General features: G+C 45.7%; 1 protein-coding gene across 6 annotated transcripts in view; it reads left to right on the top strand.

Moving 5' to 3' along the window:
* Positions 1–2,820: 2,820 nt before the first annotated feature.
* Positions 2,821–21,845, top strand: part of LOC147603342 (serine/arginine-rich splicing factor SR30-like) — a 52,886-nt gene continuing 33,861 nt past the window's right edge. For 2 of the 6 annotated variants that reach the window (XR_015265621.1, XM_086796599.1), the window contains exons 1-4: positions 2,844–2,952; positions 13,378–13,479; positions 13,627–13,692; positions 13,847–13,921. Coding sequence is in view for 5 of the 6 variants with exons in the window: in XM_086796599.1 (XP_086652725.1) it covers positions 13,393–13,479; positions 13,627–13,692; positions 13,847–13,921 (228 nt within the window). In the remaining variant the exon portion in view is untranslated. Of the gene's footprint in view, positions 2,953–3,110; positions 3,258–13,353; positions 13,480–13,626; positions 13,693–13,846; positions 13,922–21,845 lie in introns of those variants that run through there. The other 4 variants (XM_086796602.1, XM_086796601.1, XM_086796603.1 and 1 more) reach the window with 4 other exon arrangements.

The following is a 21,845-nucleotide window of genomic DNA, read 5'->3' as shown; positions in this document are numbered from 1 at the left end:
AGATTGTATTGTATTGTCCAACAAGCAGGCTATAATGGTATCACCCATGATATTAACATTATTTGGCATGACGCAAAGATAATCCAAGTGTCCCTGAATTATCTAAGAGGGTAGAATAATATTTTTAAGAGGGCTTAAAATATATTCCCATAACAATTTGTAAATGTTGCAACAAGTCATTGATGACCCTCTTCTTGAGCTTGATGACTCGGAGGATCGGATTCATGCTTAGCAACCATGGAAGCTCTTCCACAAAAGCTCGGAACAAGAGTGGATGGGACAGAGATTGTATTGTATTGTCCAACAAGCAGGCTAGCTCATGTTTGTATGGCCTCCATTATGAGGAGTAGCCATGGTTGAGCAGCCCAAGGGTAATTGGCATCCCTGTATTAACACGGGAATGTGGCTTATGAGGCTAGACGTGGTTTAAAGATGGCTTAGATTAGATTTGGCACACTACCAAATAGGCTATATGCTACATGGACCATTATCTGATTAAAGCCCACATATAGGCTAGGTAGACTTTGCTCTTGGACACCCTGTCTCATGGGACCTAAGATAAGCTCGGATGGTTGTGGGAGGTGGGGATTCTGCTACACAATCACTAGTACATCTTTATGGACCGACTTTATAGTGTGGATTGTGGCACCGATTATGATCGTGGACCTACACAACCTACACAATCATGTTAGGGCTGCCCCATGTGTATACAAGCCTATATAGATACACGACCAACTCCTTCTCCACACAGTTCATCAGTCATCACTATGAGTTTACTCCCTAACTTTTATTAGCATACATCATGTGAGTGCTCTTATACCCCTGGTGGGTTTGAGGGAGTCCTATCATTGCCTTTTTACCCTTGGGTTTGACGTAGTCCCTATCATTGGCTCTTTACTCATTGGGTTTGAGGTAGTCCCTATCATTGGCTCTTTACCTTGTTGAAGAACATGGTAAAGAAGCTTCTATAATGCGCTTCTTGAGAAGATGGATCTCCTACTTGCACTGTGTGTGCTTATCCCTAATGGTACAAAAAAAGGGTTCATGTCTCAATTGTTATAATTGTGGTTATTGGGATACTTGAGAAGGTGGGTCTCCTGCTTGCACTATGTGTGCTTGTTGAGTGTTGAATGCTCATCCCTAATGGTAGCATAAAAAGGTTAATGTTCCGGTTGTTGTAGGTTATTGGGATACTTGGCCATGGCTAACCCATCTCATAATCGACACCAAACAATTGAAACAGTTTGGCATTCGACATGGTTTGTGCACTTCCTGAGGGACTGAGCCTTGAGGTATTTGGTGTTGCTCCTGCTCCTTCACTTGAGCTTTACCAAGAGATAGGGTGGTTTAATGCCCTTTTCACAAAGTTAATGGTGTTGTTTACTAATTTAGTTGGTGAATTTGGGACTCAAAAGATCGTGGGTGGCTCCACTACTCCTTGGCTTACGTGTCTACATTTAAATAGCTCAGTTTATCCCAAAGCTTCTCACTTGAGGTAGATCTAAAGGAGCCTTGCATTTTGTTAATAGGGGAGCACATGTTGAGTGTTGGTCGTTTAATGGAACTGAAGGCTAGGGGTTGGTTTGAAGAGGTATAGTTTGTTGTACTACAGTCAACTGGATTATCGTTTCCACAAATAGTACGGATTGAGATTACATCAAAGGGTTTCTCTCTAGCGCTTCTTGAAGCATGTCTAAATAGGTATAACACGTGTGTTTTACCCAAGTTACAAAAAATAAGTTTTTTTTTTGGTTTTTTGAAGCTTTTTTTTTGTTGACTTATGCCTCCTCATGCCTCCACGCCTCACGGCTCACGTTTGGTGGGCACATGTGAATTTGGAGTAACTTGACTCACACAAAGTTGTGGGCTCACATCTCAAGGATATATCTTCGAGTGGTGTGAGCAAGGAAATATCTTACAGACTAGTGGTTATGGATAATTAGTTTGTGGCAAATAAAAGTTCTACGTTTCACACAAAGTATATTATTTTTAAATCACTTATTAGGGGTGGTATAATTATATAAATGTTTTAATCCATAAAAATGAGAGAGTATTCTTGGTACGATATGAAAAAGAGTAGGGCAACCTTCTACATGCTAAAAATAAGGTGAACACAATTGATGTTGTTGCTTAGGGGAAGTTCGTACAAAGGCCGCTTGCACAGCATGAAATGCATAGGGTCTCACTCGAAGAATTCAAAACAAGGGAGTCATCTTCGAACTACTGCATTAAATGTTGGGGGATTCGATAAATGCAACGAAGCCCTGTGTGAGAAATCCAATCTTAAAAACATTTTTCATGGTTTGGTTTAGTTTTACTTAACCTTTTGTGAGAGTGTGGTTGAGAGTGAATATGATTATAAATGAGAATTACCCTAAAATGCCAATGAAGATATAGCCTGCTGGTAAGGTGTTGAAGTCCCATGCAAGAGGTGCTAGGTTCCAAACTTTCTAGCTGTTGTGTTGACTGCCGCATAGAGGCATACGAGCACAAAAGATTTAGAAAAAAGAATCACCCTAAAGTGACTCCTTATCTACCAATGAGCGCTAGTTTAACTGTTAGAGTGTTGGACTCTAATCCCCAAGGTCGTGAGTTCGAATCTTGTGGGGGCCTCATGTGGTATCATCTCCCTTGGGAGATTTATAAGTCCAAAGTTGATATGTGGGCGGCCTCGGCCCCGGCTTGTGCCATACCCGAGGGGGGTGCCTTCCACCATACGGGGGTTGGGGGTGTGTGTGAGTATTTCTACAAAATTTCCTGTACCTGCTTTAAAAAAAAAAAGTGACTCCTTAGGATTAATTTCCCACGTTTTTATTAATAAAAATATTTAAATCAATGAGACCTAGTTTTTTAAAACTATTTACCCTAACTATTTGCGTCTTCTACAGAGCTCCCACACAACGGAAGCGCGTTCTTCTTGATCGCCTCGCGTCGGCCTCCTGTTTTGTACTGGTAAGTTGCCGATTTTCTGATGGTGCGCGATTTTCGAGGTTTATTTGTTTTAAATTTAAGGGTGAGAAGCGGGGAGAGAGAGAGAGAGAGAGAGAGAGAGAGAGATGGCTTCTCCAGCATGTCTGTGATTTTTTCCCCATTATTGAATTGTCCCTTAGAATCTCTGCGAGAGGCCACAAAGTGTATCTGGCTGTATGGCGGAAGGCTCAGGTGATGGAGAAGAGGGTATGGCTAGGGTCTGAAATATGAGGCTCCTATCCGAGAGAGCTACGTCAATGAATGCGCTTACTGCGGGTGGGGTTATGGTCAGTGTTCAGAATATTAGGCTCTTGTGCATGGAAGCTTTGTTGATGGTGGTGGGGGTGCATTTCAGGTTTTGCAGTGGGCGCATGGATGAAGAGCTTTGTTGATGAATGCGCCCAGGGTTGGGCATATGGTTAGGGTTTGGCATGTGAGGCTCGTGTACAAGAGAGCTTTGTTTATGAATAGGCCTATGGTTGGGCTGCGGGTAGGTAGATACATATGTAGATAAGTATTACTACTAAGGTACATCTTTACGGGAATTTCTCAGTGAAAGTTGTTGTACGCATTTCGAAGACCAAATCAACCTTTAGGCTGAGCATTGACTTCTTGTTCTTGTGTGTGGATGGCTGCCACGTGCATCAGCCCTTAGATGCATATTATGGCCATTTACATGGTAGTTGTAGGGACAAAGCAACCATTGTAAGCCATCAGTTTTGAAGGGGCAGGGTCATTATTCCCTCCTACTAAACTTGATGATGGGTTAGAAACCTGTCATTCTTCCTCCTTGGACTACTGACTTTGACCTCTTAACACTTTGTCTGAAAACCTTGTCGTTCCTCTGATTTCACTCCAAGTTTGGTTAGAGAACTGAGCATATGTCCCACTTTGTCCCCATGATTGTAATCCCGTTCCGTTAACACAACTATGGTCACTTGTTGAGAATGATCATGCATGATGCCCCACCTTTGGAACTGATCTGAGAGCCAATGTATTTGGGCACACAACTCGTAGGGAATGCTTTCCTTTGTCTTTGCCTGCTGCGGACCACCTCATAGATGCTACCTTTGCTGCATTCTTCCATGCATCTGTGCACCTTTCTTGGGACAGCTGAGACTTGAGTGCTTAGATGGCGGAGCTTGAATGCTCTGGTACCAATGTTGCATGTGCAGAAGCCTTGCTTTAGTTGATCCAGCCCTAAGCCTACTGATTAGAAACACTAATGCAATCACAATGAATGGACAACAGAGAGGAAAGAAAGATGAACTATATTTTCAGTATTATTGATATGGTACAAAAAGATGTGTACGGTTGTACAATTGCAATGGCCTTTGGCCTTCCAATAGAGGACTGAATTATGACTTACTAGACTTATCTAATGATGGACTGTGACCTTCCCCAAGTGGGGAACATATGATTATGACTGAATGCTGACCTAGCCTCTTATAGGCTCATATATGTCTTGTAACGTGGCCGACTGCTGTCGGCCAACTCCAATCGTCTTTGATTGAAGCAAAAATGCTAAAAAGCCCTTAATACTCTTGTTGGCCAGCATTGATGGTACCCATGTGCGAGCACCTGCTGTCGGCCAACCTCTTGAATTCTGATAATGGTGGACTTGTTGCTGCTTCCTTGATTGAGCTTGCTAGTGCCCTAAATCTATCCCAAAAATACTACCTTAATCAGGGATTACATCTGAGGTTAGCCATGTCCACGGCTTTGCACGTGACATGTTTGGTTGAGCATGAAAGATTTTGATATGCAATTCAAGTTGTAATGTGGCATGCAATTTTTCCAATAGCTTTCATAGTTTTTTTTTGGGGATGATTTCAGGTCAGGTTTTTGTCACCACTTGGCTTCCTAATCATCCCCATTGGGAAGTATGAGATCATGTGTATCCAAAAGCTATGTATGCATGCCATGTGGAGGTGCCAGTATGACTAGCTAGGGTGTTCTTTAATGCCAGTATGACTAGTAGTTGGCACTCTAGTATGACTAGAGCTGGGGGCTTTACTTTTATGAGAAGTATTCCCTTGGGCTTTGCTAGTATGAGTAGTATTCATGCGTCAAGTATGACTTGATTTAGATAATATGACTAGCAATATGATTAGATGAGAGTCTAGTGTGATTGGCAGTGGTGTGCCACCAGTATGACTAGGAGCATAGTGGTTGCGTACTTTAGGTATGATATGCGTACGAGAATGTAAAGTACGCATTGGGATAAGTACTTTAAGTATATTCACTTTTTTAAAATAATGTATATATAATAAAAAATATATATTATATAATTTAGTAACACCGGTATACACAATTGCACAAAAAACAATTGAAATTCAAACATCTATGCTCTATAAATGTCAAATGAGCTGCGAGCATACAACATGAAGTCCTATTGAATTTGAAATCCTAGTACAAACGCCAATAGCCATATAGCCAGCACAAAATAATATGACATGATACATGTTTGATCATAAATCATGAAAGTGTGAGGCTAGCTGCTAGTAGCTACAAGCTGAATATATGACTAGTCAATGGTTGCTACTGAAATAAATACTGATACGCTAACTGCTAACTAGTAAGAGCAACTAGTTATCACAAGGCCACTGGCTAATAAATCAAGTCTCATGAGTCACCACTTACTCATCATCATCCAAGCCTGAAGATGAGGATGATGAGTAGTCTTCATCTTTGAGGAGATTCCCATCAAATCATATAGCAGCTCCTACTCCACCACATCACTTGGTACATTAGTATTTGATATCTCCTCAACGATGGTAGAGGGTCCATGTCTCTTCTCTAGAAGAGTCTGCATCTGGTGCTCTAGATCACCTCTACTGGTTGCTCTGGCAGCTCTCTCTCTCGAATGTGCATGACGAGTATACAACCCGGTGCCATTAGAGGTGGAAGGACGGCTTTGTTACGTTGAAAAAGTGAGGGAAGTGGTCGTGAGAGCTCAAGACCGAGCTTCGAGTGACTCGTCTGTCAATGCCCTCGAGCTCTCTGTGAAGTTGTCTGTATATCTCCTCCTGCTCATCATGTACTATGTCGCTCTCCTCGACATGCTACTAATTGTAATGCTTGAGCTTCTCAACATCAACCTACATACCATGTATTCACTAGTAGTTATTAGTGACTAGTCACTTTAAACTTTTTTTAAAGTATGGGTACGGAACGCTATGGTACGTATTGAAAGTATTGAACAGATGAGTACGAGTATGGAATGCAACGATGACTGGAGCATACGTATCCAGAGTATCCTAGTATGAGAAGAGCTGTAACCGTTCCCTACAAATCGGAAGATAAAATACACATTTTTAGATCACTTAACTAATACAAACATTGGACAATACTTGCAACATTAAAACTGAAAATGACAAAGAACACTTGACACCATCACTAGGGCCGGAAAGGGCCGCTCCCCCCCTCAATACAGTTTGTAATTCTTGGAGTATTTATATGTACAAGTGTTCACGGGCCTCAAGGCCAGATTTCTTCATAACATGGAGTGAGTACAGCTGAAAAACAATAAAATTTTGTCGAAGAAGAATCAGTTGTTGGAGTAGACCATACACAGGTAGTCTCCTACCTTCACTGGGTGAACACGTGCCCTCATTGGTCTTCCAGGACCGTGCACTAATAGGCACGCCCGTACTAACGCTCGGCAAGGGTGAAGCACCATGGAGGGAGTAATACTTGGTGCTCCCAAGTCAACTTTGCTCCTAGTTTTCCTTACACCCACATGACCTTCACTGGCTCCTCAAAATGTGAGGGCGCGGTCAGGGTAATCATGGGAAAAGTCACCATCCCAATGGCCTTCCATGGTGAAGGAAACTGGTGGTGATGCTTGCCTGCATAAGACTTGGAAAAACAACATTTACATTTAATATTTTCTGAATTTGAAATACAGAAACAAGTACTTGATAAAGATTCAAATTTGGAATGTAAGGTGAGGAAACTGTCCCCGCCCCCCTCCCCCTCCTTCTTTTTAATGTAGTCCTGGTCGGTGTAGACAGCCGTAGTCGGCGTGTACTGATGGCGAACACAAGGGCAACAACAGCCACAAGTTGGTACTGGTAGGAGCAGCCACCACAGGCGGGTACTGGAGTAACCACCAGGCGGGTATTGGAGTAGGCACAAGGCAACGACAGATAGCTGGTATAGAGGCGGGTACAATACGACGACGGGTGGGTACCCAGTAGACAGCAACCAGGTGGGCTGGAGCTGGAGGCGGTGTAAACCGGCCTTCAGAAAGCCAAAGGGCGGTGGAACAAACATTTGCACATAAAACACTTCAACACCATTGAGGACCTAGAAAAGGAAAACAAACAGGGGGAGCTAGAGTGCTCCTGCAAAAAGTACACGGACACCGATTGGCCCCAAATCGCAGTGGCGCCCCTTGCGGTATTTCTTTAATTGATTATAAGAGCTTTGATTACAATATAAGGCTGATAATTCAGCCGTCCCAGTAGAACTCCTGAAGCCTGCAAAGAACCTGCATCTGGCTTCTTGTCCACACGGCATCCACAAATAAATCCAGCCATTGTTCACATCGAAAGACTCTCTCACATTGAGTCTGCATACAGAAGCTTTCTCCCATGATCAGGGCTGCCACAACCATCCATAGCCTCTCACACTATGAACAGCATCACACCCTGACCAACCAGTGCTCCTGTATCACAACACAGACTCCCAAACTGTCTCTCAAAAGAGTATCACAGCACAGCATACCATACAGTCCTCGACACACCTGTACAAACCCTCTCTACCATCCAAGGGTACTATCCATCTCTGTCATGGATTCCCTGTCCCTTGTCTAATCAGTAGCAAGGCTGTACCATACATGTGTCCACTCCTGTACCTTCTGCCTGCATGTGACCTGTCTCCTGGAGAAACCCAAAAACATGTTTCCTCGAGAAACCTACGACCTGTTCCCACATGAAACCCTTAGGCCTGTTCCCTTTGAAACTCATGTCCTGTTTCCATACATCTAGTTGCCTGTTCCCTCATGAAACATCTGGCAACATAGAGATGCCCATAATTGTAGTTCCCACTGTTCCTTTCTATCAGGAAGAAAGCAATCTGCTCCATGAACACGCAGCCATGCGAGCTTGCATCACTCCCATGCCAAGAAACATAACCAAAAGACCTGTACTCGAAGCCAAAGACCCAAGCACATAGCTGAATTTGTTACCAAATAAAATCAGCCCATAAACTGTCCCAAAACAGTCCTGTACCAAAGCTTAGAGAAGCTGAAAGTTCCATCAGTTGAACGCCATCGACATGATGTCTATGTTCATGGAAAACCAACCTCTGTCCACCTTTGTATCAAGAGAAACCAGCCCTTGTCTACTCTTCAGCAGAGGGAGAGAGAGAGAGAGAGAGAAAAGTTGGCCCGTGTCTCTGCCCTGTAGCGCAGCACAGCAGCCAGCTTTAATCTCCTAAAAGCATGCGTAAAGGAGTATTAGGCTGCCCCTGATTAGCCTCAGTCGTACGGCCCGCCTGCAGCCCTTCCAGAAAGTCACCTGTGACCAGCAGCGCAGAGCTCCCTCTAGCTGTTTTTCCAGGCCTGAATTCAGCGCTGCCCGCCTACAGTCCTTCCAAAGGCAAGAGGAAGCGAGGAGCAGCCCTGCAACCAGCTTGTATGCCTTGTTTTCAGAAAAGCTTCCCTCTCTCATGCGCTGCCCACCAGCCTTCCTCTTTCCCCAAAAAGCACATGCGCATCCCACAAGAGTAAGGCGCCTCCTGCTTTTTCTGCCCAAAAAGCACACGTGGCCCCAAATATAGCATAAGGGCCACGTTTCTTTAATGAAAAGCTTTATAAATGACTACAAAGGTTTTTAAACCTTTTAAGCTCAAATTCCTTTGCCCCCTTTCACACATGGGGTTATCCACACATGGGCTTCCATCTTCACTCCCACCTGATGCCATTCACACTGTCCACCATGTCCCCGTGCACATCTGCATCTTGTCCAGAGAAAAACACAGGGTCGTAACATACCCCCCTCTTGAAAAATGGCAAGCGTCCTCGATTGCACTCAATGGCACAGTAAAGCATCTCATGAGCAAAGATACCCCATATGGCAGAAACAATGGCCTTCCAATGCATCTGGATGATAGAACAATCATCCTGCACAATAAGCCACACTGTCCTCTTGCTTGTTCCTTCAGAACCTACAGCAAAAGTCTAAAACCAAATGGAAACACGTTAACTGTGTTAGCCAAAAACAAAACCATGCATCATTCTACATATGGCACACATATGCATGACACACATATGCATTCGCAAACAATATGCTCCTCAAAATGCTCTACCTATTCCAAAGTAACAGTCTAAGGGCTGCTCGCAAGCCTTACGCCCATGGGCATCCCGCAAGACCCACGACTGAAGGTAAAACATGAGCATATGAAAGCACTCAATGCATCCAAACACTACATCCACTAAGTACTTTCCCACATATGTTTCATGGCCATCCCGCAAGAGTCACACCCAGTGGTGCATCCATGAACATAATAAAGCACTTGATGTATCATACCAACATACATGCAGCATATGACACAATGCAGAGTATTTTCCCAATGTATTCTCAATGATACCAAGATCCAATGGCACCAGAATACAAAAATACCTCTACCTCAAAAAGTGTATGCATACATGCACAAACAGAGTTCGATCCATATTTCCATGAACCAAACCAACTCTAGGACTGCTCGCAAGACTTATGTCCTCCATAGAGTTATCCATAGTTGCAGTTATAGTTCCAGGTGCGCGCGACTGTGAACCATACTCAACCACCATCTCATGTGTCTAGAACACAATATCATAGAAGTCCCATAAGCAGATGTACTGTCAGCCTCAGTACCTTCGGGTGAATACAAAGATGTCACCAAGCGGCTCCTAGATAACAACTGAGCCTGTCTGTAACAAGGGAGCGGAGGTGCTACCCCCCTCTTGAGCATCAGGCAATGCTCCAGACCCATGCTCTGCTGAACCTGAATGAGCCGTAACAAGAGTCGACTCCAACTCATAGGCATCAAGATAAAGCTGCAACTCCTGAGGTGAATCTGCTAAGTCACCCTCCTCCATCCACTTCGCATCCATCAGTGAACCTCCTCCATCCACTTCGTATCCATCAGTGAACAACTCTTGAACTTCACAGGATAGCGATGGGAAACCTTACCCTGTACCTTTCTTTCCTTATGTGCCAGTATATGCTCAGGAATAAGAACCTCGTCAAGTTCCTCCACTTCCATCTGAGCCTCATCTGATACATTCTCAGGCACCCAAAACCTGCTTGCACTCCACCCAAGTGATAAGCACAAGTCCTCGATGAAGCATAGTAGATCACCACAAACATAGAAAGAAACTGTCTTCCGAACCCATGAAGCCTCTATGAAGATACCACCGGTGACAAACTGTCGAAAGCCATAGCCTTCAACGCATCTCCTGCACCATAACACTTCAACTGCTTCTTGTTCCTGGCCGACTACTTCTTGTCCTTGGTGTCTTTTCTCCTGAGCTTCATCTTCAGCTCTTGCTCTTCACCTCATATAGGCAAAGACACAAAATCCTGTACTGTGTCCTGCACTTCCTTTTCACTTTCCTCATGTTGAAGCTTTCGATGTGACTCTCATGAGACAACCACGAGCTCACCCCCTTAGGAAAGTTGGCGATTGTCCCGACCAAAGCAACCACGGACTCGCCCACTTGAGAAAGTCGACGATGTGTCCCGGCAACCGGAACCTTGTAAACCGGCCTTCAGAAAGCCAAAGGGCGGTGGAACAAACATTTGCACATAAAACACTTCAACACCATTGAGGACCTAGAAAAGGAAAACAAACAGGGGGAGCTAGAGTGCTCCTGCAAAAAGTACACGGACACCGATTGGCCCCAAATCGCAGTGGCGCCCCTTGCGGTATTTCTTTAATTGATTATAAGAGCTTTGATTACAATATAAGGCTGATAATTCAGCCGTCCCAGTAGAACTCCTGAAGCCTGCAAAGAACCTGCATCTGGCTTCTTGTCCGCACGGCATCCACAAATAAATCCAGCCATTGTTCACATCGAAAGACTCTCTCACATTGAGTCTGCATACAGAAGCTTTCTCCCATGATCAGGGCTGCCACAACCATCCATAGCCTCTCACACTATGAACAGCATCACACCCTGACCAACCAGTGCTCCTGTATCACAACACAGACTCCCAAACTGTCTCTCAAAAGAGTATCACAGCACAGCATACCATACAGTCCTCGACACACCTGTACAAACCCTCTCTACCATCCAAGGGTACTATCCATCTCTGTCATGGATTCCCTGTCCCTTGTCTAATCAGTAGCAAGGCTGTACCATACATGTGTCCACTCCTGTACCTTCTGCCTGCATGTGACCTGTCTCCTGGAGAAACCCAAAAACATGTTTCCTCGAGAAACCTACGACCTGTTCCCACATGAAACCCTTAGGCCTGTTCCCTTTGAAACTCATGTCCTGTTTCCATACATCTAGTTGCCTGTTCCCTCATGAAACATCTGGCAACATAGAGATGCCCATAATTGTAGTTCCCACTGTTCCTTTCTATCAGGAAGAAAGCAATCTGCTCCATGAACACGCAGCCATGCGAGCTTGCATCACTCCCATGCCAAGAAACATAACCAAAAGACCTGTACTCGAAGCCAAAGACCCAAGCACATAGCTGAATTTGTTACCAAATAAAATCAGCCCATAAACTGTCCCAAAACAGTCCTGTACCAAAGCTTAGAGAAGCTGAAAGTTCCATCAGTTGAACGCCATCGACATGATGTCTATGTTCATGGAAAACCAACCTCTGTCCACCTTTGTATCAAGAGAAACCAGCCCTTGTCTACTCTTCAGCAGAGGGAGAGAGAGAGAGAGAGAGAAAAGTTGGCCCGTGTCTCTGCCCTGTAGCGCAGCACAGCAGCCAGCTTTAATCTCCTAAAAGCATGCGTAAAGGAGTATTAGGCTGCCCCTGATTAGCCTCAGTCGTACGGCCCGCCTGCAGCCCTTCCAGAAAGTCACCTGTGACCAGCAGCGCAGAGCTCCCTCTAGCTGTTTTTCCAGGCCTGAATTCAGCGCTGCCCGCCTACAGTCCTTCCAAAGGCAAGAGGAAGCGAGGAGCAGCCCTGCAACCAGCTTGTATGCCTTGTTTTCAGAAAAGCTTCCCTCTCTCATGCGCTGCCCACCAGCCTTCCTCTTTCCCCAAAAAGCACATGCGCATCCCACAAGAGTAAGGCGCCTCCTGCTTTTTCTGCCCAAAAAGCACACGTGGCCCCAAATATAGCATAAGGGCCACGTTTCTTTAATGAAAAGCTTTATAAATGACTACAAAGGTTTTTAAACCTTTTAAGCTCAAATTCCTTTGCCCCCTTTCACACATGGGGTTATCCACACATGGGCTTCCATCTTCACTCCCACCTGATGCCATTCACACTGTCCACCATGTCCCCGTGCACATCTGCATCTTGTCCAGAGAAAAACACAGGGTCGTAACAGGCGGGTACAGTGCTGGCAGCCGATGGGTACAGAAGACAACAGCAGGTGGGTCTAAAGGACAGCCAACAGGTACAGAGATGGCAGCCTGCAGCAGGTACTGTAGGCGGGTACACGGCAACACACAAGCGGGTATGAAGGCGGGTACAATTCTGCAGCAGGCCAAAAAACTACTCCCCCCTCAATACAGTAGTCGCCATGGCCATTCTCAATCTTTTCCGTCCCAGTTCCCCGTCCCCATTTCGCGTCCCATGTGATTATGACCTGCTGTACAGCCTCTGTATGGTTGTATGGATTTGTACAACATTCTACGGGTAGCTTACTGCCAACCCCTATATCTGCCGAGCACCTGCCCAAGTTGTCCTTGAGGAGGTACGACCTGTTTGACAGTTGTACGGTGCTCCGGGTGCCCTAGATGCTGATGGCTTCTAGGTAAGGTAGTTTGTTGGTGGGAAGCTCCTGATTTTGTTGTTTAGAGAATCCAACCAGGTGAGACTGGGGGAAGCTTGTGAGATCCCCACAAGAGAACTTATGTGAGAGCGGGCAACTCTTGTGAGACTTCACGAGGCTTGGTGTGAAGATGGAAACTCCGCTTTCCATGGACCTGGACGGTGGATTTGTTTGATTTTGTTTTCATTGTTGTACTTGGAAAGCTGGTGCTTGGCACCCTCTCGCTTGTACCTTGTAAATCACTCTATTGGAATACATAAATTTCTTAGGGGGAGGCTGGTCCGTTCCGGCCCTAGTGTGATGCTTGTTTTCTTTTTCATGTGTATGGTTGTGGTATTGTGCTATTTGTACTTAGTCTCATTAATGATTGTTTAACTTCAGGGTCTGTATTACTTTGTGGTTTACATGGCTGTCCTTTAATGAAGGTTTTTGTACATAAAAGAATATAGTGGACTGCAGCAAACATGAGCCGACGTGCAAGCTGTACCCTATATGTTGGTAACTTACCTGGGGATACACGGGAGCATGAGATCGAAGACTTGTTTCGAAAGGTTGGCTACTTTCTGAAGCAGAATAAAAAAATTTAATTGCAGTTGTAATGGGTTTATTTATCAATCCCTTTTGAGTGTTGAAGCTGCTTGGGGGACTAAGTATGACTTTTGGTTAGTGATTAATTACTTCCGGAACTTTCTGAGCAGTATGGGCCAATTGTGGATGTTGATCTGAAACTGCCTCCTCGATCTCCTGGCTATTGTTTCATCGAGGCAAGTTACGTTCTATTATTTTCTTTACTTCAATGTCTTTTTTTAAAAGCATGTCTGCAAGACAATTGATTTGCCTTTCAGCTTCACCTTGGTAATCATCTTGGTAGCGTTATTTCTAGACTGATAGTAGTTTTTCTTTACCATGTGCTTACAGTTTGAAGATCCTCGAGATGCTGATGATGCAATAAGGGGTCGGGATGGCTATAATTTTGATGGATACTATCTCCGGGTGCGTTAATGAGAAGCACTTTTTCCATGAGAAATGTCTTTTCGGTTTGGTTGAAGGAGGTGTGATTGCTGAATTTCTCTTGAGGGCCAATATTTTGAACAGCAATCACAAACATGAGAGAGAGAGAGAGAGAGAGAGAGAGAGAGAGAGAGAGAGATGTGCATCGTCGTATAGGCAGGTAGGGCACTTGTGTGGGCATACAGACCGCCTTGACTTGAATGGCCCAAGCTGGGCAGCAGGCTGTGCGGACAGATCAGGGCACATAGCAGTTTGGAAGGCCCTGGCTGTAGCATATAATAGCCCCCCTCAGCCCCTCAATCAATCAATCAATCAATTTAGTGGGGCTTCATCTTCATCAATTGTGTGCCCAGAGAGTGTGCTATTGGAAGTAGAAAACTGCAAGAGGTTGCCAGCATTTGAGGGAAGAAGCACATTCTTATTGAACTAGGGTTTATTTCTAGGATTGATTACCTTCTAGAGATACGCTTACATTAGTTGTCCAGACAATTCGTGTAATTTATTCATTCTTCAATACACGTTAGAGTAGATTACTTGTGTATGAATGTACTTCTAGAACTTTTCATCTTTCTTTGTTAGCAATTTCCTAGCGCTAGCAGGTCCACGTTTGGTATCAAAGCCTAGGATTGTAAAAAAATTTCTTACCTACAATTCCGTTTGCCTTGTTTGCCTAACAAGGAAAGCGGTGTGTAGTGTTAGGAGAGCACACTTGGGTTTGGGATAGTCAGATTTGTGCTAGTAGAGCCTAGGGATTGGGATAGTCTCAGGCAAGGGACACTATCGCAGGAAGCAAAGTCCACTGCCTTGTGGCGAGCCACACTGAAAGTCAACAAGTGTGTTACCATGACCATTGACCACCGACATGAGGGATGTTCGAAAGTTCGCCATGCTCGGCGTTGTGAGGATTCTTTTGGCCATCCTCATGAAGGATGATCTCATGATTGCCATGACCATTATCATATGGGACGGTCTCATGAGGATATGACCATCGGGGGTCATGCTTTTCGTTCTGACAAATGCCCCAGCTATATTTAACCGCATGATGATGCGGGTGTTTTGGGACTTGATCAGCAATTGTGTCTTCATCTTCTTGGATGACATACTGATTTTTTCAGCTACGAAAGAGCAACATGACATTTACATAGAGAAAGTGATGAAATTGTTGGAAAGCAATGAGCTGTATATCAATGAGAAAAAATCTGAGTTTTACCTATACAAGGTTCATTACCTTGTATATATAATTAGTGCCGAAGGCATCTGATTAGATTCTGCAAAGGTGGTAGAAATGGAGATCTTGGAAGTTGCTTATGATATTCAGTCATTTGTGGGCTTTTGCCAAGCATATTCCACCTACATCCAAATTTTATGACGTCTTGGCAACTCTCATTGATCTGCTAAAAGGTGTCAAGACATGGAGACAACGAATTCACATGACCCCTCCTGGATTACAGGCTTTTTGGACCTTAAGGGTGCATTATTTGAGGCTACTTGCTTAGCCCTAGCCTCTTGGGGTGACCCATTCCAGGTGATCACCGATGCGAGTAAATCGCTATTGGAGCGGTCTTGCAACAGAATGGGCATCTAGTCGCTTACATATCCCGCAAGTTGATTCTTGCAGAAAAGAACTCCTCAGTCTATGACGGGGAGCTCCTCGCGATGATACATGCCCTAAAGCATTGGAAGCATACATCATGTGCATAGAACCAAAAGTACACATTCTTTAGCCCCACGTGTGTTCCTCCTTGCTTTGAATTTTGGAGTTCCTATACCCACTGATTTATCCAACCCTGTACTAGAAATGGACTTATGAATTTATTTTTTGTTTTCTGCAAGAACCCAGTGCACTTGACCTTGCTATTCGTTGAATCGTCCAATGAACATCACTAATGTCCATCTCATGGATTGTGAACTCTTCTTTGTCTCTTGTAAGATGGTCACCTTTGCTAGCCCTACATGTCAAGGGTTAAGGTTCGCGATGACACAAATACACATCTAGGAGGGCCTTGCACAAAAGAGCACATGGATGATGTGAAAATATTTGATTACAGTAATTTCCACAAGCGTGAATTATCACAAGCTTGGACATTTCTTGGTATGAAAGGAGTCTGGTGGACTCCAGGACGTCTCAATATTTGGAAAGTACAAGCTTTGGGAATGGGAGATTATCCTCGAATACAAAGGATCACTCTCCTAAAATTTAGGAGAGTTGCTATTTTTGGCTCAACTTCGGTGTGGTGGAAATTTTGTTTGCGTCATTATGTATGGAATTGAGCAAATACCAAGAGTTGCCAAAGTACCTATGACAAAGGGCTACCAGTTGGGGTATTTTTAGAGATAAAGTTTATGGAAGGATCCATCTCTTAGATTGGGACATGTGGCAAAAAAGTGGACCAAAGTGAGACAATTGGCCTGACATTGGTTAGAAAGTGGATCAAAGTGAGACAAGTGGCCTCACACTTGGCACTTCAGCTATTGTGTGGCTCTCCACTTGTCATTATAGCCTTCTCTTGCCATTTTAGCTCATGGGAGGCCCAAATCTATAAATTGGAGCCCTCTCTCTTCAGCAAGGGAGGCTGTCTTGTTGCACACTAGCCTCTACCACCATTATAGGCTGCCCTAATGATGGTGCTCTTTTTCTCTCTCTTGAAGGCTGCTCATGAAGTATACCGGTTGTTGGTGATTGTTTTGAAGGTTTCCATCCCAAAGAAATACTGAAGGCAAGGGTATTTAATCATTTTATTATGATTTCCAGCCATTGTACCTGATGTACCACTGAAGGCAAGGGTATTTAAGCATTTTATTATTATTATTTCCAGCCATTGTACTTGCTGTACCAGCCATTGTACCTACCGTACCAGCCATTGTACCTATTGTACTAGCCATTGGATTGGTTGTACTAGTCACTGCACTTCTTGTACCAGCCATTGTACCTAATGTACCAATGCATGTTATTGTTGTACCGGCTGAATGGAGAGCTGTACCGCTGAACCAGCTCTGTTGCATGAAGACTTGTGGAAGAATCAGTACCCACACGGAGGTATTTGGATTATATTGTTGGCTTGGCATTTCTACAGTTGGTGTACCGGCTGAATTTTATGGTTGCCTCGTGTTGGGCTGTGTTATGGCATTTGTATATGGATAATCCAGCATCTCCTATGGGGAGAGTAAGGCCCTCAAAGCTTGTTCATGATATTTTCTCCTTGGGTAATAAAATACTCCAAGGGGGGTGGGGGGGGGCCATTCAAAGACAGAGATTGTAGAGCCAAAGTCCAAGAGCATGCAGTCTAACAGTTTGGATCAGCCAAGTACATCTCCAAATCTGCGTTTTCCATTAACGCACAGTGGAGGTTAATAAGCCTAAGTTCATTCATAGCATTCATAGTCTAGATCTACATTGGATGTATGACAATCATTGTAATTACTCATTCATTTAGTATTATATAGTAGGAGTAGGCTAGGTAAAGAGTCTCTCTTCTCCTTCTCTCTACTTCTCTATGTCATGAGCATGTGATTAGCTTTAATCTTAATTGCTTTGCGTTAATCATCATTAAGCACGCTTTTACATGGTAGTCATGTTACATTAATGTATGCTTTTATATGTGCGCGCACGCGGGGTGTGTGTGTGTGGGAGCATATATTAATACCAAGTTCTACACCCACTATTGAGTATTGATGACGTTAGTAGGGATGTCGTAGTATCTAGTCCATACTATGCATGATGGTGTTGATGGTTTATTGTCTTGTGGATGACTACCATGAGGTTATAAATTGCACTTGCTTATAAGGTGAATTTGGGCATGTTCCTGGATTCATCTAGGTATATATCAAATCATAGTAGTCAACTGATTGTGATTGTCTAACTACCAGATCCCTCTGTATCAACAACCTAATCAAGGGCTGACCAGAAATCTCTCCCCTTTCACCAGAATTGGCCCTAGTTACCACGAGACCAATATTCTGAGTTAAAGAACTTCCCCCGATAAAGATGCTTAAAGCAATCAATCCTTGCTCTAAGTCTCTTAGGAAAAATCTCTATACGGGTGACGCTGAATTGTCGGCCTTCTATTCTTGTCTTAATCTTCTCTCTTCCACCACAATCTATCCTCACACAGATCTGTTCATATGGAAGTCTCTAGTGGAGATCCCTCGACATGAATTGGAAAGGTCGCAACAGAAAAGAACTACAGTAGGCCACAAACAAGACACTGGGAAGCATGGGCAGAGACACATGAGGCAGGGCCATAGAGACTAGAGGGCTGGAGCAGACAAGGCGAGGCCTGCAGGGGCTTGGATAGACTCATGACCAGAGAATCAGGCATCCATGATTTGAGACCAAGAAACGAAATCATGGCAAGGCACAGAGGACGGGCAGCCACAGTCCAGCGAAAGTTGAAAACCGGCAAGATCTGGAGCCTGTGCCTTGCAGGCAGGCTTGAACAGGAGGCGGAGACCGGGGTTGCGAACATGGAGCTTGGAGGTCATGAGTATTGCGAGTTGCTGGGCAGAGGGCGCGTTGCATAGAGGCCCAGAGCGAAGCTGGGGGCCAGGCAAGGGTGCAGGCAGGGAGGCCAGAGGTGGGGAAGGCAGAGTGCGGCCAGCAAGGGACGGAGAGGGAGCTGAGACGCCCAGATCCTTACCCTTCCGGGTGGCCGGATGGAGGGGGACAGACTGATGGTGTACACATGACGGCAGCTCAACTACAGTCTGTGAGTCGTCGTTTGTGCAGCTACACCACCATACTCTGGAACTCAGGATGAGTAGTGTGATAAGTGGGCAGGCCTAGTGAACGTCGAGGAGACAAGATGGAAAGACTGGAGGGCGAGTGCATGTCGGATCTGTAGAGGGAGCATGCCATAGCACGTGATGGTGGGCCAAACCAGAGGCTGCAAGATGACGTGAGTCAAAAGGATCTCTGATACCAATTGTTGATGAGCAGGATTGGGTCATGGCGGAGACCCACATAAAAACGAGAGACCCCCCTTTACAAGGCACCACATATGCCACATGTACACAGTGTGATGCCAAGGTTTAGGAATCTTGTTGCAGACATACATTAGTATGTGGGCAGGTAGGCCAAGGGCAGCCATGTGGTCCACCCCATAAGTCCTTAAGGGCCTTGCCGACAAGGTGGGTAGCCCTTGTGGGCCACCCTAGGGGCCAAGGAGGCCCCATGCCCAACCAAACCAGCCCATGAAAGGGCTGGGCAGCAAGTCGGCCAACCCATAGTGGCTAGGGCCATGGGCGGCCAACCCATGGGAGGGCCACATTCCAGTCAGCTAGCAGCATGGGGGCCCACGTGTGTTAAGGCGCCATCTTTATGGTGATAAAATACAGGTCGTGGAGCTTATTCAGCAGGCTGACAGCTTCTGTAGCAAAGCGACCAGTCTCTTTTGGACCTATATAAGCATAGGCTTTGCAAGGGTCATAGCATCTCATTATTCACAAGGGCCGTGTGATGGCCGTACGGACGCGAGGCCAGTACGAGCGGACGTCCGGCACAAACACACCACGTCTTTGCCGCACGCGGCCTCTTCATGGCTCATGACTCGGCTCCACGGGCCTGTCTCGCGCGTTTGCCTTGCGGGTCTCACCGTTCACTTGCCCTTCATGCTCGGCTCCGGCTCCCTCGGCCTCGGCTCGGGACTTGCCTTCCATCCATGCTTCGCCGGCCTAGGGTCCATCGCGGCCCGTCGGCACGGCCCGGTGCGCTGGCCTCGGCGGGCGGCTGTTTTTCCACCGTGCTCGGTCCTGTCGGCGCTTTCGGTCCCGACTCCGACAAGGCTGGGAGGGCATCCCCCGGGGCACTCGGCTCCCTAGCAACCCCACTCGCAACGCGGGAGGCCTAACGTGCCTACCCGGTGCGTGAGTGTGTCTAGGTGCCTACATGGGTCCATGCCTTGCCTCTCCAAGCACTTCCTCCCCATATAGATGCATTATATTCGGGGCGGTCTAGCATACTCCTCGGGCACCATGTCCCTTCGGATAGAAACCCCGCGACGCGTCATGGAAAACGGCCGAAACGGCTGTTTTTAGTCAAAACGGCCGAAAACTGACGGACGCGTCACATACACCCCCCCTTAGAATTGACGCCCTCGTCAATTACTTTTGAAACCAAAGGTTGGATGTATGACCTTAATATAATGCATCTGTGCAAAGTTTTAATATATAATGAAGGACGGGAGGTCTTTACCCTGCTTTATAGCCATGAGCAAGGTCAGTGTCTGTCCCGTTTACAAAGTAAAAGAATTGTGTATATTTTTGTATTTTTGCCATTTTTTTAAATTTTTTGTCTTTTTCATCTAAATGGCGTGGACTTCAAGCCCCCGCTTGAGAGTCCCCCAATCCCCACAAAATTGGCGAGGTGACTGCGTGGTCTCGTCGAAGCTCCTGTCTGAGCTGATTAAGAGTGATTACCTGAGGCAATGCAGCGTTGCCCGGAAAGTAAGAGTCTTCATGGAAGTTGAGATTTGTTTGCCGAGTTGACGCCAACTTGGTTTGCAAGATCTTTACTTCAAATCTGACTTCACATTCCTTTGCGTTGGAGCTTTGTTTTGAGCCTTGATGCTCTGCGATGCCCCTTGAGCTCTTTGTGCCGAATCTTTAATGGACAAGAGTTGCCCACCTCACTGACGCCAGCTTGGTTTGCCTCTTCTTGTGCCACTTCAAATTTTGCACTTTGTTGTCTTGGACCTTTATGCCCTGCTTCAACCTGTTTCAGTACATAAGTGCATCCATTCTCTGTGACAAAGTGCCTTTGGCCCACCTGACTCCAAGTGAAACCACCGCGAACCTTTGGCATTGGAACTTTTGCACTTCTTCGGCTTCGGTTCACCTGACTTGAGTGCTCTAGCTTGCCTTGACACCAAGACATGCTTTGCCATGCTCCAGCCAAACTGTCCCTCAACCTGTTCAGGCGGTTTTGACCTTTACGCCAGAATCTGCCTGTTCCTGTCCACCAGGGCGCAAAGTCCCTCCACTTAGTCTTGCTCAAGCCCCCATGACACCATGATGACTTTCACACGGCTTCATTTCCTGACTCTGCACCATCACTTTGAACCTTGACGTTCAGAATGTGTCATGCCGCACTGCGAAGCGCCAGTCTTCTTTGACGTCATCCCAACAAGCTCTGCTTGGACGGCTAGGAGCCAAGTTTTACTTGCTTGAACTTCGTCTCGGGCCGGATCTTCTTCTTTTGCACTTGCTTTGCCCTTTGGCTAGATCTGAGTGCCTTCCACATCCAAGCTGCCATTAAACTTCAGTGAGCCAGCTGCCACCTTGACCCACCCAACTGCATGCACATTGCCACCTGCACACCCAGCTGTTTCCATTTTCTGGTAACCTGGTCCAAAGACGCCTTCGAACTTCAGTGAGCCAGCTGCCACCTTGACCCACCCAACTGCATGCACATATGCCACTTGCACATCCAGCTGTTTCCATCTTCAGGTGACCTTGGAGAGCCAAATGACTCTGGTCCACTTGCCCAACTCCAGTTGTACAAGGTCACGCCCTCACCTAGAGTGCTATGTTCCGGCACTACGGTTCCATGTCCTGAACTCGAGCGATCACAAGTAGTCCCCTTCATCAAGCTCGCTTTCCACAGCCCTTGAACTCGTGAGCCGCACAACTTGAGTCCACGAGGAGTGAGTCTAGCTATACCCGTTTGCTCCTTCATCTAGAGTGCTATCTGCCCGGCACCACGGTCCTTAGGCTGCAATCCAGAGCTCCCAAGTAGTCCCCTTCTTCAAACCTGCTTTCCCAAATCACACAGCTCTTGTGCCCCTGCAGCCCCCTTGGTGGCTTGATATGGCACGTTCCTTCAGCATGGCCCTCCCCGTGTTAAGATTCTAGAAATGGGATTGGTCATGGTGAAGCACATAGATTAAGCATAAGATTAAGGTGGATTAAA

This window comes from Cibotium barometz, chromosome 64 (assembly GCF_041138505.1).
Source record: "Cibotium barometz isolate CiBa-2024 chromosome 64, ASM4113850v1, whole genome shotgun sequence".
NCBI lineage: Eukaryota > Viridiplantae > Streptophyta > Polypodiopsida > Cyatheales > Cibotiaceae > Cibotium > Cibotium barometz.
The sequence above is the reverse complement of the archived record's forward strand: the minus strand, read 5'-3'. Positions and strand labels throughout refer to the sequence as shown.